At 32.2% G+C, this 18,358-nt stretch overlaps 1 protein-coding gene across 2 annotated transcripts in view; it reads right to left on the reverse strand.

The window, feature by feature from the left end:
* The window catches only part of LOC107064324 (daughterless), a 150,753-nt gene that overhangs the window by 108,690 nt on the left and 23,705 nt on the right, over window positions 1-18,358 (reverse strand). For both annotated transcript variants that reach the window (XM_089178316.1, XM_089178317.1), the window contains exons 3-5: window positions 16,630-16,912; window positions 15,349-15,377; window positions 14,793-14,840 (exon numbers count right to left, since the gene is read on the reverse strand). In XM_089178316.1, coding sequence (XP_089034442.1) covers window positions 14,793-14,840; window positions 15,349-15,377; window positions 16,630-16,912 — 360 coding nt within the window. The remainder of the gene's footprint in view (window positions 1-14,792; window positions 14,841-15,348; window positions 15,378-16,629; window positions 16,913-18,358) is intronic.

The following is an 18,358-nucleotide window of genomic DNA, read 5'->3' on the forward strand; positions in this document are numbered from 1 at the left end:
GGAGGAAGGCACTTCACGAAATGATGTCCTTAACTTCGTAGGGGAGAAGTTCAAAAGAATTATATCGCAACTTCCTGCGGCTGATTGTAAGACGCAGGTAGAGGCCCACAAAAAATGGAATACACTTGCTTGATCACTCTGATTTTCTTTTTCTTTTCTTCAATTTTCCAAGATCGATCATTCGTTAATTCGATACGATACAAAATGTAACGATTGAATTTCTAAAGAATCTTGAATAATATACAGTATTGAACAAAATTATTAATATTGATTAAATATTATTACCGTAACAAGTATAAGATTGTAAAAATTACAATTTCTTATTTAATTTTTACTGTCAAGTAAATACCTCGAATATAAATTTATTATATAATAATATAAAATATATTAATTATAAGTATATTGTATTCCATGAAGATTAATTTGATTTACAATAATAAAACATATTTTCTCGAGACAAATATATACATCTTTTTTTAATTAAATAAGGAATCGTAGTTTTTACAAATGTATAGAAAGTGTTTTAAGAAAATATAATATTAATTGTTTTCTTTCATGCATTAAAAGTTATACCTAGCAATAATTTAACGATAGGAGATGGGGCGAAGTTCAATATTACACGCTTCAAATGAAATATCGGCTCGATAAAAGAAATAATAAAATATTAAATTATTGATAAACAATAACATGTCTAAAACAGAAAATTATAAAGAAAAAGATCAAATGGCAATGATGTGAGAATTAAAGAAGAGAAAATAAATACTGAAAAAAGGAAGAACAAATGTTTTGCAGATTATGTAAGAAAAAAACAAAAATTATATGTTACGGGAATGTAAAAAAATTACAAAAAAATAAATAAAATAGAAGTAAAAACCAGTTGAATAAAAATTTGAAATATTTCCTAATTATATACAACTCTAAAAACACACGTAACACATGTATTTTAAAGATTGACCAAAAAAAAACCAATTAATACAATAAAGTATCTACAAAAATAATCCTTCTTCTGTTATCTTGAAACGATTCTAAAGAGACGGTAAGAAAATTTTCTTTGCCAATTATCGGAATTCCCTGAGCTCTTGGAGGCAGCAGCCACCGATGTCTTTCACGGATATTTGCCCAACGTCTTTCCATAGCGGTAGTCGTCTCCAGAGTTCGAAAGACAAGTCGAGGCACTTCGAAGAGAACGGAACGGGGGTTTGTTGCTCGTTCGTAAACGAGGAAGAGAGAAGAATGAGATGAAGGAAGGGAAAGGAAAAACAACTTGAATCCTCGTAGAGAAAGAGAAAGAGGAAGAGAAAGAAAGAGAGAATCTTGGTGAGAGTCGAGAGATACTAAGGGACGAGGAGACCCAAGTAAACTCAAGAACGGCGGCCTCTTTCATCCCCGAAACTTCAAAAGCCGAAGGAACTGTAGGAATCGCACCATATGCCGCCTTTCGAAGTGCCTTTCCTTTCTTTCTTCTTCTTCCTCTTCTTCGTGATAATAAAATTCTAATCATTCCTTCTATATATCTACCCCATGGACAACGATGCTCTCTCTCTCTCTCTCTCGTCGATGCTTTTCCAAGAGAAAGAAAAAAAAGAGTAAAATAGAGTAAAAAACGAGAAAGAGAGAAATCGAGACAGGTCGACGACACGAAGGGATGAGAACAAAAAATGAATCACGATCTTCTCTCCTCTCGGAATTCGAGGCGGTTAATTAGACAGCTTGTCGTCGTTCACATAAATGAAAAAGAGAGAGAGAAAGGGATAAAGAGGTAAATAGAAAAAATATATAATCGTAAAATGATTTTCAAAACGTTCCCTCGTTTTTCAAATTCTGTTTACGCCCACATACGAACTCGTTTGTTAATTAAAAAATATTTCGATCTACTCTATCATCTCATAATATAAAAAAATAATCTTTACGGTAATGAAGACGGGACTTTTAGAATGAACCGTAATGTGTCAGATATTACGAACAAACGAGTTTTGATTAAATAAAAATATTTCGTGAAGTATATATTAAAATATTAATTGCTATTTATCAGTCGTTATTTTGAATTTGTATATTACATAAATAATAAAATATCAGTATATAATATAAGCGATTAGTATTAGATTGATTAATATAGATAGTATTTGAAATAAATATATAATATATATAATAAAATATATAATTATATATATTTATAAAATATCAAAATTTGAAGAAAATAACAGTATATCAACTGTTGTCAATATATAATCTTGATGCCATCCCAATACAATTTTGATGTAACTCTAATCTTATTATAAATACTATCTATTTAAGACACTGTTGAGTTAATATTTATACTGAGTAAGTTATTCATATATACTAATAATCTATCTTACAAAATATTAACTAAAAAAGTAAAAGCGTCAAAGATAGGAATTTCATGTAATGATGAAACATTAAATTCCTAATACAATGTACAAATAAGAGAGACCGATTTAAACGGTATAGCATTTCTGGTAAGTACACGACGAGACAGATGATCTAAGCTCAGCACGGATGTATGAATTGTTTGCTCTAGGGGCTGTTTACACACATGATTGTAGTGGTTCTCTCTCTCTCTCTCTCACTCTCACCTCTCTCTCTCTCTCTCTCTCTCTCTCTCTCTCTCTCTCTACCCTTCATTACCTTTCTCGCTTTAACGTCCTTATCCTTCTTTAAGGAGCTTCAACGTGATCCATTTATGAATTTAAACTCGATTTCCAAGCATCGAGTCTCCGTATATCACAGAAAATTGTCAATTAATATATCAACCTATTTAAAAAATCATTCTGCACGTGCAATAACCTTTTCGAGTGTTTAAAAATTGTTACAGACGTAAGTAACAACCCGACCAACGATTCGTCCTCCGTCATATTTAATCTCTTCGAAGAATATGATGGACGTCTAGTTTTTAATTTTCAAATTGAACACTGACGTTGTTGCTGTATCCATCGAGAATAAATCTGATGTGAGTTAGTACAGAATGAAGAATTGAAAGGTACCACATTTGATAACTGGATCTTGATAAATTTTCAGTTGTTACCGAGATAGAGAGGAACGTAAAAAAGAAGAGAATAAAAAAGAAAAAAAATACGCAATTGTTAAAGCTTCGATAACAGACTAGTCGTTAGAGGGGTTGCGGAGATGCAAGGGGTGTGACAGGATAGTAGGTCTCGAGGATGTAGCTGTAACTTCATAAAAGAGAAAAAAAAGAAAAAAAAAAGAAAAAAAGAAAAGAGACGACTATCCTGAATTTCACAGGCCGCTACGCCACAAATGATGTACACTTCGGTGGTGCTCGATTTGGCTCGTATCATCCCGCACCCTCGACTGTGCTTTGCGCGTCGTGCAAACAACGCCACGCATGTAGAACAAACACGAGTTTGGAGGAGGGAGAGAGAGAGAGAGAGAGAGAGAGAGAGAGAGAGAGAGAAAAGCTATGTACAACAGAGATACTATTGAATGGGAGACAGCAAGTAAGAGAGAGAAAGAGGGAGAGAAAATAGAACATTTCACGTGCTACTGCACGCGAAACCACCCTCTTTTCATGATTCCTTTCGAAATTTCAGAGTAAATACGAGATAGGACGAATATCCTTACATAATCGAACGTGTGTCTGTTTTTGAGAAAGATTTCATCTCAATGTGGAAGCTTTTTTTCCATATCGATTACATAGAATTACGATTTATATATATATATATCAAACAAAATGAAACAAAATATATAAATATGTATATATAGTACAAATTATATTTATACTAATATTAAATGATACTAACTAATTGTAAACCAAATCTGTAGAGTCGTTATGTAGTATCGAGAGTAAAATGGAGAAAAAAACAACGATTTATCGGCCATTGATATGTTAATTAGTGGAGAGTTCTCACCGTAGCGCTCGTTAATCCCCCGTGAAAACGATCATAGGGTAGGCGTACGAGTACCTACTCGAATAGAAAAGGCCGACGAACGGTCGGCACGTGAACGCATACACCATGTCTCTCTTTCTCTCTCATTCTCTCTGTTTGTACGGTCTACCACCGTATGCGGCAAGCTAAAGGGGCGCACATGGATAGTGGCCACTCGAAATTTCGCGCTAGTCCAAACTGATAGATTAATCGCGTAACCTCCTTGCTTCCCGATGAAAGGGCAAAGAGAGAAAAGTTGATGGTTCAGTGGACGTCTTCTACGCGCCATGGAGGAATCAGTGGAGCATGGAACAAGCCGTATGGAACTATACCACTCGGTTGGTCCCCTTTTCGATCTTACCAAACGATAATAAATTTAATCTCGCGTATGTCTTTTAATAATGATACGAATACAAATGAAATCGATAATATATTTTTCTTTACCCCCTTACCCTTATAATTCGTAAATACAAGTATACTGACAGTAAATTGCGATTATGTAATACTTTGATCAAATATTGTACATTGGATAAGTTTATTATCTTGTTTGTGTATTATTTCTTTGATTTTCTATTCATTTATTTATTTGTTTGTTTAATTTTATTTTTATTTTTGTAAATTAAAAACATTAGAGAAACAAGGATGGGTTAAATGTTGTTCATCAAAAAATACAATAGCAGCTATTCGATCCTCATTTTCAAAGCGAATCGGCCGGTAATTATTATTGATATAATACATTTCCGGTAATAATCTCGACGACCCAATTAATACTATCGACATATCGATAGGCGCAGTTGCGTTACACGCCATAATTTATCGCGATAATCCCACAATGCCCGTAAACTATCGCTCACGCGTGCATTTTGGCCGGGTGCACGGTATTTCCTGTATTCTCGAACCAACGATGGTTCAATGAATACCGTTGTAATCTCTAACGATGCAATAAACAGTCTTTCTATTAGAATGGCTTCGCGCCTCCAAATTCTCCATCTATTTTGTACACACAATCTGGATGTTGCGAGTATCCAATAGAATCGCGGCGAATTCATCCACACGATGATCTTAAAACGAATTAATAAATATGACACGATAAAATGAATCATTTCAATTTAATTAACGCCAAAATTATGTAAGTAAATAATTCAAGTAATCGCGGTAAGAAAAATGTAAAATAAAAAAAAATCACATTCAACTATTTCATTGCTTTTCTTCTTTTACGTCAACGTTAATATAGTAATCTTCTTATAACGAGAACAAGAATTTGATTTACCTGTTGTAAGTCTAGGATTCATTCTATAAAGCCGGCTCACACTGTGTACTCTGTATACTGTATAAAGTTTATACGATGTGAAGTGGTGGCTGGTTGCATAACTGGAAAAATCAACGAACAAAAGTAAAAAGAAGAGTAACTAAGGGATAAAATAAATAAATATGATTTGCAAAAGAATACTTATTAACGTGTTAAAATAATTCTTTCCTCCCTTCTTTCTTCCCTTATTTAAATTTTGATCTTGTCTTTGCTATAAACTTCGTCCACGCGAAACAATGACAAAATTAATCTATGTTAAAACAATTCAAAAACTTTCTAATAAAATAAATCTCTTCCAATAAGTAGTCGTTGATTCTTGCTAAACTCGATCGTTTAACTATTCCTTGATTCGTCATCGTTACTTCTCCTTATTATTCTTTTCCATTAATCTAAAAACCCTTTTATTCTCGCTAAGAGAAAAGTTCGGCGAAAGTGTACGAGGGAGTAATAGAAATTTTGCACGATTTACCACGTTCACGTGTCTCCTCTGATAAAATCACGAATGCACTTACTAACTGCATTGTTTTCTCGCTTTTAAAACCAAGGCATGATTCTTCGATCGAAACAAAGGATTAGTCCAAACGAAACAAAAACCTCATCCGATTTCGTGAAGTTGGGAATGGTGTTGTTGTGTATCTACAATACATAAAATATATCTTTTTCAAAAGAACCAGGTTAAAGCTACTTTATAAAGTGAACCCTTAAGTCAAGATTAGATAAACGAAAATCAAAGTAAAGTGGACAGGAATAAGAGGGTAATAGGTATTGGTTCCGGAAAGTGAAAATAAAGTAGCGCAAAGAGAAAATAAGAGAGAAAGAGAGAGAGAGAAAGATAGATAGAGAGACAGTGTGTACACGTTAAAGGGGCATTCGCTAGTGTGCTAACAGCAACAGGTGCCCGTCAAATAGCGCTCAACGTCTCTAGCAGCTTCTCTCTCTCTCTATCTTTCTCTTTCTTTCTTGCCCTGTTCTCCTTCCTTTCCCTATCCCCACCTCCTTCTCTACGTCTCTTTCTATCCTCTTACAAGGAACTCGCACGCGATTCTCATAATTGATTCGTCGACAAGAGTTGCCATCTCGAAGCTGACTAAATCGCGTTACCACATCGAGATACAGATCCCTTTACTTTCAGACAGCTTTTCTATGCTGTTTGTGCCTACCTTCTCTTCATCTACGAGACACGAATTTCGTAACGAAACGAATTTCTCACTCGTAACTTCGTTCCTCTTCCAGAGATAGAGAACAAAAAATTGTCTTCAGAAATTACAACGTTTTAACCGCGAACCTAATAAATTATATATTTTTTGACGTAATCTTTACAATTTTCTATTTTACGACGAGAATTTTGAATAAAGAAGGTACGTTTGAGAGAATCGAATTTTTATTATTCTTTAAATATGTAAAATAGACATTTATTAAGTGTAGCAATTAATACGGTTTTTTGATATTAAGTTCATTTCGTTAAATTCAAAATCTTTATATTTTTTTCCCTCAAGGAATTTTGCAATTGCCTGAAAGATAAACAAAAATCATCGAAAATAATGAAGACTATTTCGAAAAATAAAAAATGTGAATATGATTACTTTATAAATAAAAACTTAACTTGGCATGCGAGTAACGCATTTTTACGTTTTTCGCAGTCTGTCACTGGAACGCGGGTCACGCAAAAATACGTATTTAGTAAATTTGTAGTGGATAGTGGGTAACGTATAATTACAGCACAGTGAAGTGGATAAAGCGCTTAGGTATGTATATGATTAATTGTGCATTTTTCAATGTATATGTACTATATAATTCGACAAAGACGGAAAAAATTAGATACAAGAAATTTTTAACCAAATTCCCGCACGATTCACGAAAAAATGCTCGCTGCATGCATAACTTGACGGCGAAGTATACCCGCATGCCAAGTGTTAAAAGGCACAGAATTAATTATTACACATAATAATTAATATTTATGATGGTAATTATGGTTATAGATATTTTCCTTTATAAATTTATTATAACAAGGAAATAAAATAAATATGAGTATGTAATATACAGGGTGTGTCACGGAACGTGACGTTTCAAAATGACTCATAAAATATACATTGTATGAAAACTTCTGGTTGTAGCTGATTTCGGTTTGTATACAATTATACATATGTCGATTGTCATTTTATGTGACAAGACGAGAGAAACGCCAAAATACAGTTGTCCATTGGACGCGTGACTGACGCCCGATAAGAGTTAAATTTTATTCGAATTAAATGTATTTAATCTAATTTTTGTCTCGAAACTAAATAAGCATGACTATCTTAAATTTATATTCGATAAACGACTGCATTGCATCAATTATACTCCATCGCCCTTTTTCTTTTTTTTTTTATTTTGTTTCCAAACGATTACATTTTTCATAACGTTCCCAAGATAAAATTTTTCTGCGTGACGTTCCCATTTTCGTCCTGGCTTTGAAAAATTACTCTCTACGCGACTAAAGAAGTTTAACTTACAAGAAAAGAAAACAACATATTTCGAGACGTCAATATATAAAAAGAAATTGTTAGAAAAGTTATCGGAAATCAAGTGGTCCTTGGTACTCAAAAGAACAGAGTACCGTAATTCGACCGAACGTCGTATCTCGAAGGCGATCTCATAAAAGAAAAAGAAGGGTAAACCAAGAAGAAGTAGATAGGCTGTAATCGAATCAGAAGGGAAATAAAGGAACGGTATAAAATGGCCTCGAGTAAAGTTTCGTTTCCATAAACGAATGGGATTTTCTTAATAAGCATTTGAGGGGTATGAGAACTATATTGCGGCAATTAAACGCGCGGAATCCGTAATTCAGTATCAAAGCATAATTAAAACCGGTAAGATTAACTTATTAATAATAACGACGAAAAAAATTACTCTTCAGTTTTTCGTTGTGTTACTGTCCCTCGAATATGTTTACGTATTTTCGAAATGTACAATTTTTTTATCTCAAAATTCCAATGAACTTCCAACTTTACGAACCATCGAATATTTTATGGTTTACCCACTATACGTAATAATCTTATTATGTTCAAACGAAATATAAATTATTCCTTTATGATGTTCATACTCCTCGTAAATAGCAATTTGAAAACGATCGAAAAGAATTTTTTACTTTGCTACCTGAATCATAATTTGGTAAAGTATCACCCTGAAAAATCAATTCGAAATACGATCGACTTATGATAACTACGTTAAGTAGTAATATAAAAAAAGGACAAATATTCAATTTCAATATATTAGCTACGTGCTGTATACATTGAGATTATAATTATATTCGTGATAAATTTACTCGGAAAATTAATACATTAAAACGATAATTGTTTTCACAAATCTGTATGAAATATTACGAAGCTAAATGAAAAAAAAAAAAGAAAAAGAATAAAAAAAAAAATTATCTCTAATCGTTGAATTGAGTACTTGGTTTTGAATTGAGTATATTGCAAAGCAATTAAAGATAAAATCTCAACAAAGCTATATATTATAATTTAACAAAAGGGGAACACACCTGCGACATAAAATTGATATTCATCATTAAGTTTTTACTTAATTGGTCGATTCAGGAAACAATATTAATAAAAAATATCTTTCATTCTATTTCCTATAAACAAGAGCAAAACTTCTATGTCAAAAGAGCAACAAGTAGTAAAAAGGGACAAAAATGTGTATAGGATCGAGCATATTATAAATCAATGGAGAAAGGCGGTAACGAAAATAGCAGGTAAGACAATCTATCGTACATTAAAAGGCATGTAAACAGGCGTGGGACACACGTGCGTGGGATAAAATTTATCGGCCTCGCCTTGGGCCACCGCGTTAACCACCTTCGAATCTCATTCTGTGGTAAGTAAGCGCCGCAACAGCGATTAATTTTCTAACTCTAGCTACTTCTCCGTTAAGATATACATATTTTTTTATTATCTAGCAACAAAAAATAACAAAATTAAAATAAAGAAAAAATAGTTTCTTCTATCGTTTAACGAAAACATACAATCATTTCATTAAATGTCGATAGATACAAACAAACAAAAACTAAAAATAAGTTTATTGATACAGTTTGGTACATTACGTTTATTCGAAATATTGTCTATCACAAGCAACTACTTTTTTTTACTAAATAATAATACTAAATTTACTTTATTTGACAATTATAACCTAAACCTTGTGAAGCATCATCTTTCTTAAAACGGCGGAAACTTATTTGTACTCCTAATAAATAATTGATAAAGATATCGTTATTGCTACGAATAAGCTCTTGTTAAATTTGATGAGAGGAAGCAATGAACCGACGAAACGTAAAATTCTAGGATTACAAGAATTGGCAGCAGACGGCACGCGAGAGTGTGCATCAGACGATGTTGGTAAATGGATAAAAGAAGATAAAAAGGCAGAGCAAGCACATTTGGAAGATCGTAGTAGTATCGAAAAAGATGGTGGTGGTCCTCCCTATGCCACGCGCTCCTATATCTTCTTTCTCCACCTCCTCCTCCTCCTCCTCATCGGATAGTCAGTGGTAAAATGCGTCGTACCATTTACGGGCAACTAACTTTCTGCGATGGATACTCGAATTTCACGAGATTAAAACAACATTCCTTGAGATCACGAATTATAACCATCGAACGATGACGATAAGCTTAAGGCATGGGCTTCGTTGGTTCTCTTACTTTCTGGTGGTTGTTTCGTTCCTCGAAGTCGAGGAGCCATCGAAAGGCGTTGAGGAAGAAGAGGAGCAACCAAGCAGCCCCGTTGCACGCTGCCACTGGCGGCTGGTGTTCGCTCGGCATGGTCTGCCGACCGCAGCACGCGACACCATATGGTCTACCGATAACCATGACCCTCTTGTATGGTTATGTATTTGTGCGTTATATCTGTGCATCCAAGAAGATACGCAAATACGCAAGGACTACTACTCTCCAGGCTTGCCAAATTCTCCCTTGAAGGAAACACGAGAAGGAAAGGACTATCTATCTATTTCTGTCACGACAATATAATTGCATACCTTCTGATCAAAATTTCTTTTATTTCAATTTTTTTTTCCTAAGATTTATTATATCGCTTTAGGATTTTTGTAGAATAACATGTTTTTGACGCATGTACAAAAAAAAATAAGAAGAAGAAGATTAATTTATAATATTGGATGTAGAAATTAATTCTGTGTCTTAATTCTAACTTGAATGTAAATAATTACTTGCCATGTTTAATTACCAACACTTAAAATTATGAAACATTTGATGACTAGGTTAAAACAAAAGCAATTAGTAAGCATGATAAGACATTGAACTAATTTCTTTACTTACGCTAACGAAATTACATGAACCATTTCAAATTTAGTTAATAAAAATTCATCGAATTCTTATCTGAAGAAAACACGAGAAAGGGAAGGTTATCTCTGATATACCGATATAATTTTTTATTCTTTGATTAAAATGTTTTTTTTCGAATTGTTCTTAGATTTATTCAACTTTATAATCTTTACAATATAAAAATAAACAGAAAGTTAAGTTTAATAATAAAATTGGATGTATACAATCTAAGAATATATTGCGCTCAGACAATAACAAGTTGAAATATTTCAAAATATTATATAGTATTGTTTGTTATTAAAATGTGTTTCATTTAAAACAATTCTATTAATGCTTGATTCAAATACAACGCATGCCTATGCATAAATTGTTAGAGTTGCAACAACACAACAAAAGTTACTGTTGCAAAAATAAAGCGATCAATTTACCAACAAAATTAATAGAACCATCTAAAATGTGATCGGCGTAGAACATAAACTATCCTATCCGTACAACCGAGTAAACACTTCATGTTTATGCACAATGGGATCATTAATATTCTTCGTAAAACGGTATTGGTGGTATCGAGATGTTACTAAGAAAATATTTGTTTTTAAACTGAATATAACATGACAGAAAATTTATTTTTTATTGAAGAAAAAAATAAGATAAAAGAAAAATAAAAAAAAATGTTGAAACGTTGAAGATTGAAAAACTACTTGGAAAGAAAAAAAAAACCCATTCTCCTCGTTCGATTTCCCCTACAATTCCCTTTTCGTAGAGTATGGCTAACGGTAAGTGAAATTCCCATAGGATTTTCGGGGGTTGGGTAACGCGTTTATGGCACCCTCGACGACATTCGCCTGGCCATATCCTAATAGAAATGTAATCACGTAGTTCTGGTAGCTGAATAAATTATTATTATGGTCTCGTATGAGTTTATACAGAGAAGAGTGAAAATGGAGAGAGAGAGAGAGAGTTAGTGTGATAGATAAAGATAAAGAATAAGAAGAGGGAGAGAAAGAAGACGTAGGAGCGTGGGACACTCATGAATTTGCTCGAACATGACGATGTTCCCGCATCGGACCCTGTTATTTATCGTTATTCGTTCACGACATCAACCCCGAAATTATTTTCTACCTTCCACCGACGCGAGATGTTTTAACGGCGATCGAGCGACTCTCGACGAGAAAATATCTTTCAGTTCCGACATCGTAAATTCCATAGAACGTGCCGGTAAGAAGAAAACGAGTTCTCGAGTATACGATGGTTGTACCGATCGGTCACAGAATGCAACAATATTTCGCTCAAAATCTACGTATTCACACCACACATAAGTTAAGTATACACGCTTCGTCACCCCCGCGAACAAGTTACACCTCTTTATACCGAATGATTTTTTTTTTTGTCATGAATGTTACTTTTCTCACCATTCTCCTTCATAGATCGCAATTTACTTGTGTTTTCTTATCTTACCGTTTTGTTACCGAGCTTATCGATAGACAACAAGTCGTATGGAACGTGCTTCGGTAAAAAAATCGATCAATTTTTTTTTCTTCTTCTTCGGCTTTAGTTTTCACCGTGTATATAAATAAAATTGTGTCACAAAATTTGTTTGAATGAACAAATAATTTGTAATAAAAAAAAAGTTTATCTCTTAAAAAGAAAGAAAGACAATAGCAAATGTCGAATTTTTCTAATGAATAACATCAAAGAGCTTTATTTTTCTTTATCACCAATGGAAAATCGCAACCGAGATAAAAATACGAAAATATATATGTATGTATTGTCGATCGCGTATCATTTTGACGATAGATAAAGAGAATCTTAAGACGAGAGATTAACTTCCAACGAAGGGGGGAATAATGTAGACACTATAGTGGCTTCGATCGAGCGAAATCATCGACCAGACGTTTTACCTTTTTCTTACGTCACGTATAGTCTAAAGGTGTAAATGAGAGATCGTTGGATGATTAATCTTATCGTGCTTCTTCACTCTTGATCGACTTATCGAAACTATTTAATTACAACACTCTGTTTATCGGAGGAATCAATTATTTTTTTTATTAAAGGTGAAAGTTAATTTTTTTATTTAACTATAAGAATCTAGTTGGCCCTCTTTGATAAATTTCAAAAATTTGGTTCAATAGATTTTATTTCAAATTTATACGTGAAAATTATTATACAATTCTTCTATTCATTTTAATTTATTTTCAAATCAAAGATTTTATTTTTATTCTAGACTAAAGCCAATTTTTCCATCCCAGATTATTCCTCTTCGATAAATTTCAAAAATTTTTATCGAATTCGTTTCATTTACAGTTTATAAGTCACGATTATTCGACAATTCTTATATAATTAAACTTATTTTTGTCTGACAGATAAGGACCGCATAAAAAAACGCGCATGAAAAAAATATTCGGAAATTTTATAAATACTTACCTATAACGAATATAACCTTGTACAAAATATAAGAAAATATTTTTTATGCTGTGGAGAGAGGCCACTTAGAAAATACGCTAATTATGTACGAAATATATAAAAAAAGTGCTTCCAAACAAAATAAATTATCAAATTAAACATGAAAACATTTTAAATGTATAATCTTAAACACAAAGTTTTGTGTGTGTGTGTGTGTGTGTGTGTGTGTGTGTGTGTGTGTGTGTGTGTGTGTGTGTGTGTGTGTGTGTGTGTGTGTGTGTGTGTGTGTGTGTGTGTGTGTGTGTGTGTGTGTGTGTGTGTGCATTTATTTTATATTATAATATTTTTAATGACATACCAAAATAAAATTCTCTTTACTGTTAGATACTTTTTTTCTGTACCCCTAAAACACTGTACTTATGCTTGGAAAATGTTAATTTGGAAGATGAAAATACAAATAACCCAACTAAATCTTTCATATAAAAATTTGAAGCATTATCTATAGTTTTCCGAACAAATTATGGATTTTTAAAATTATTTTAATATCGAACATAATTCATTTTCATAGTAAAAAATATTATTTATCATTGTTTTTTTGATTATAAACTCTTTTTACACGAGCATCATTTAACATTCTGTAAAGTTGTTTTTATGAAAAGTTAATAAAGAATTAAAGGTCTTTGTTTATTGATCGATTTCAAATTTATGGTTGGAATGGGCGTGTGGGTTTGCTTGTTTTATTAAAACTATCGAGAAGGAAAGGTCAATATACTTGTATTTGATTATATCTTCAAATATATTTAGTTTGTTCAGTTCAGTTATGTGCTTATGTTTTCGTCATTATTTCGTCATTTCTTCGCATAATTCTTTCTAATTTCTTATCCCTTTCTCTTTCTCTCTTTCTTGAAAAGGTTATAGAAAACAAACCATTGAACGTGTCGTTCGATCGACACTTAATTCCAGGTACTCTTGTTCACGCTTTGGTAGAAACATTAAATTACACACTCTTGTCTATAATCTAACACACAAGCTCACGTAACAGGTGTTCGGTTTTTCCTCTTGATAATCACAGATTGACGTGAAAGATGACAAAGCTATACAATTTACGTAGCAGTAAACAAAATTCGAGTCAAGTTCCAAACCTCTGAAACATATCTAAAATTAACAAAAAAAAATAACTCATATCCAGATTTCCATTTTCTCTTGAATGAGATCATATAAAAAAGGAAGACCTATAAATCAATAAGAAAGAAAAATTTATTGTTTATAGTGCGCTAAAGCTCGATTCCTAGAACAACAAAAAATACACAAAATATAGGGGAGTAAAAAAAGAAAAGAAAAAACCAAAAATATAAGTCATGAAAGCATTCATGGGAAAAACTTGAATCGGAGTCAGAGTTCACTTTCTCTTTCTCTTTCTCTCTCTCTCTCTCTCTCTCTCTCTCTCTCTTTTCGTATTTTTTTTTCTTCCTTGACGTAATCCAGACGAACGGTTAAATCGTTACGACGAGTCGGGCTCGTAACGTCGTAAAGATTATGATCGGAGCGTCATCGGCGCGAGAAGATGTACGTTTCCTCGTTGCTCTGATGAGAGCAAAAGAGTCGTGGCCTAATGAGAAGAAAAAGGGCCGCACAGCGGTGATTTACGAGACAACCTAAATTCAATAGCGGCACGGCTTTCACGATCGTTCGCGCGCAAAGCGAACTCTTCAAACGTAATAGTAATAGTATTAGTAGTAGCTTGATTGATAAGCGATGCGCGTTACGAGATAACGCGACTTGATCGCGTTGGGTAAGTTTAAGTTTATTTTCTGTTAGTTTTATTTTTCTTCTTTTTTTTTCTTGTTACTTAAATTCACTCACCCAATGCTGCGTCGTTACAACTTCGCCCTCCGCTGCTCCATCGAGTGTCTGTGAAAAATTGAGAAAAGTAGGAAAAACTTTAATAAAGTATTTTTCTATTTCTTTTTTTTATTATTATGATTATTATTTTTTTTGCGCGCGAACCGGTCGTCATTATTTTCATTGTTTTACGAACGACATTTAAACTCTAACTGGACTTTGTCTCTTTTCTCATCTTTCACCTCCCCCTTTCCTTTTTTTTTTCTCTTTTTTTTCAATTGCACGATTAACACGTTTGTTTGCACAGCTTGCCTCTGTTCGCACGATGGAAAAATAATTTGCTAAGATAAGATTGTAATTTTATTTCATCGAAGTTTCTATTCCAATTGGTTCAATTCGTAATGGAAAATACAAAGAAAGTAACACAATAAGTATAAACGAAATCAGAAAAATATTTCGACCGTGGATCGCGAGACATTTTAATATTTTTTTTTAGCTGTTTTTAATTTTTTTTTATCAATTTTTATTAAAAAAAAAATAAGAATTGAACGATAATCGATAATGAAATAATACTTACATCTTTCTTTCTCTTTACGGCAGCAGCACCTAAAAAAAAAAAAAAAAAACAAGAAGTTTTAATTATAATCGAAAGATTTGTTATTCTTTAGTCATCTACGAATAAAATTTCTACAAATTTTATTATATATCGTGTATATAATGCTTACTACATTTCGAGTTCTAAGCGTTGACTCTTTGTTCGACGTTTACCAAGTTATAGCGTTTATATCTTCCTTCTGATAGACACTCTATTCTCGTAGAGAGATTACTCTCTTGCTGTAACTACTTCGCAACTAGGCTATTATACATCAATGATACAAAAAATAACCAGAGCCTGTTGGACGATAAGAATAAGATAGAAAAAAACAAATCTATCTACATATTAAAATGAAGGCTAAAATTAATTAATCTAATAAAATAATAGCAACACATTCCTATAATATTTATTTTTACTTTTCCTTTTACGAGTTTTGAGAAACTTTTCTACGAACACTTTCTCACATCTATTCAATAATACCGAAGTCGCGTTTTTAGTTTTTATTTTTTCTAAATGTGTTATCCATCCATTTTACTAACTGTGCCCAAGGTGATTGGCTTTAGTGATCTGACTTTAAATTATAAATTATTTTATTTGAAATTATTGATATTTGCTTGTAATATAAAGCTTCCAAATTCTTATACGCACAAAACTATTTGAAGTTTATTAAATTTTCAATCGATATAAACTTGATTGTAGAAAAACATTTTTTATCTTTCGAAAAATATAATTTTATTTAAATGATAAAAAATTAGTATCACAAAAGTATTTGTATTTATGTAAGGAAATAAAAAGAAAATCATTATTTTTGGAAATAGAGTACACTCTTTTGTATTTTATAATACTTTTAAGAATATTACCATATTTTTAATATGGTATATAATATATTTAATAAGAATAGACCATATTTTTTTCTCATATATATATATATATATATAAAATTAAACTTCTCTTACAATAAAATATTCTTTAGCAATTAAATATATATTAATTAACAAATTTAATAATCCTAAAATATGTTTTCGAGTGTATAAGAATTTAGAAATACTGTATTACAAGCAAATACTAATTATTTTAAATTGACAGTGAAAGTAAGAATACTCCTGAATACTCGCTGTACATATTTATGAACATTCATTTATCAAAATTGCATAAGACACCGTCGAGGTTTTCCTTTTTGTTTTTTATGAGTTGATCTGTAAAACTTTTTATAAGCTTATAAGATAAGGCTAAGTAATTTGATAACAAAATAGAATTACTTACCAACCGTGGGATTAGGTAACCGTGCACCATTCGTTCCTGTGGGGGCTGCCGGATTTGCAGTGGCGGGGGTAGGGGTTACAACTGAGGGAGGTACACCCCTACTCCCAAACGGAAAGTACGGCGAGTCCGGGGGATAGGTGGCACCTTCGACGGCCCCACCGCCACCACCACCACCACCTCCACCACCAGGACCACCTCCCCCAGGCCCCCCGCCAGGACCACCGACCGATGGACCGAACGCGCCTCCACCACCTCCACCACCGCCACCACCGCTCCCGTACGACTGCAATCAAAGAACAACAAAAATATCGTTTTTATTGCTATCAGATGATAAACATTTTATATACAGATTTAATCATTAAACATATTCGTTTTTATTAATTTCAAAATTATACATTGAGTCACAGGAGTATTCATGTATCCCTCCTCCCCACCCCCCTTTACAACAATCAATATTTTCTTGTAAAATAATATTTCTAAATTCTTATACAATGAAACATATTTGACTATTTTCGAACTATGAAATTTATATAAAGTTTATTGCAAAATAATATTTCATTTTAATCGAAGTACAATTTAACATAACTAAGAAGAAAATTAGTCTCACAAGATATGCCAAATCGTTTCAACAACATTATAAAATACAAAGGAGAGAGCCAACCAAGTACTACTTATAAAAATAGTAATTGTATTTTTATTATATCTTACTTAGATACAAATATTCTTGTGATACCGATTTTTTATCATTTAAGTAAAACTATATTTTTTGAATGATAAAATGTTTTTTTGCAAAAATTTATATCAAATAATTTTAATAATCTTAAAATAGACTTGTGCGTATTCGAATTTTGAAGCTTTGTATTAAAAGCAAATGTCAATAATTTCAAATTTATTGCGGAAGCAGATACGAATACTCCTGTGACTCACTGTACACTGCTTACAAATTAATTTTTAGCAAAATAATACGATCTTTAGTTTTATTAGAAATTTGTTCACAATTTAACACTAGATTTACAGATATTTATATATTTATTTCTAAAAACACGCATCAAATTAACGTTTAAACGAAACTGCACTGTTTTGTTTAAAAAGAACTCATTATACTACAAATTTTGAAATTAAAAGGCTAAGTAAAAAATTAATTTGAATATATTATATTCGTCTCGTTGAATGAATGAAAATAAATGATTTCCATAATTTTCTTTGTGAAATTGGAAATGCATCAAAATAATGTATTCCCTAAGCCTAATGTTAAAGAGAAGCAAATTTATGATAAACGAATAATGAATAGAATTCGATGTTTATTTTATCAAATATTTGCATTAGAAATACATTCTATTATGAAAAGAGAGACAAAAACATAGTGTACTTTAAAATCTCTGAAATATCATGATTTATGCAAAGAATATAGATATGGGTATACTATACGTGAAATTGACTAATATTTTATAAAAGATATGATTAACAAATAATTTAAAATATGCAAAAACGAAATAAATATAATGCGTTTTTATTTATCAATGCATCAGAAAGGTCTGCGAAGGATGAAGAAGTTCCAAAGGTGACTTTTAATAAATCCATCCATCGAATCGATATTTCTTATCGTTTATACCTTAACGACCGTCGATTAGATGTTATTCACCGATTTTGTACAAATTTATAATAACAACGCCAAGAGAGTTATACTTAATTGGTACCATCACCAACACCACCACCACTACCATCTCTA

Source organism: Polistes dominula, unplaced genomic scaffold (assembly GCF_049000335.1).
Source record: "Polistes dominula isolate Pdom_NZ unplaced genomic scaffold, Pdom_raw_medaka contig_77, whole genome shotgun sequence".
NCBI lineage: Eukaryota > Metazoa > Arthropoda > Insecta > Hymenoptera > Vespidae > Polistes > Polistes dominula.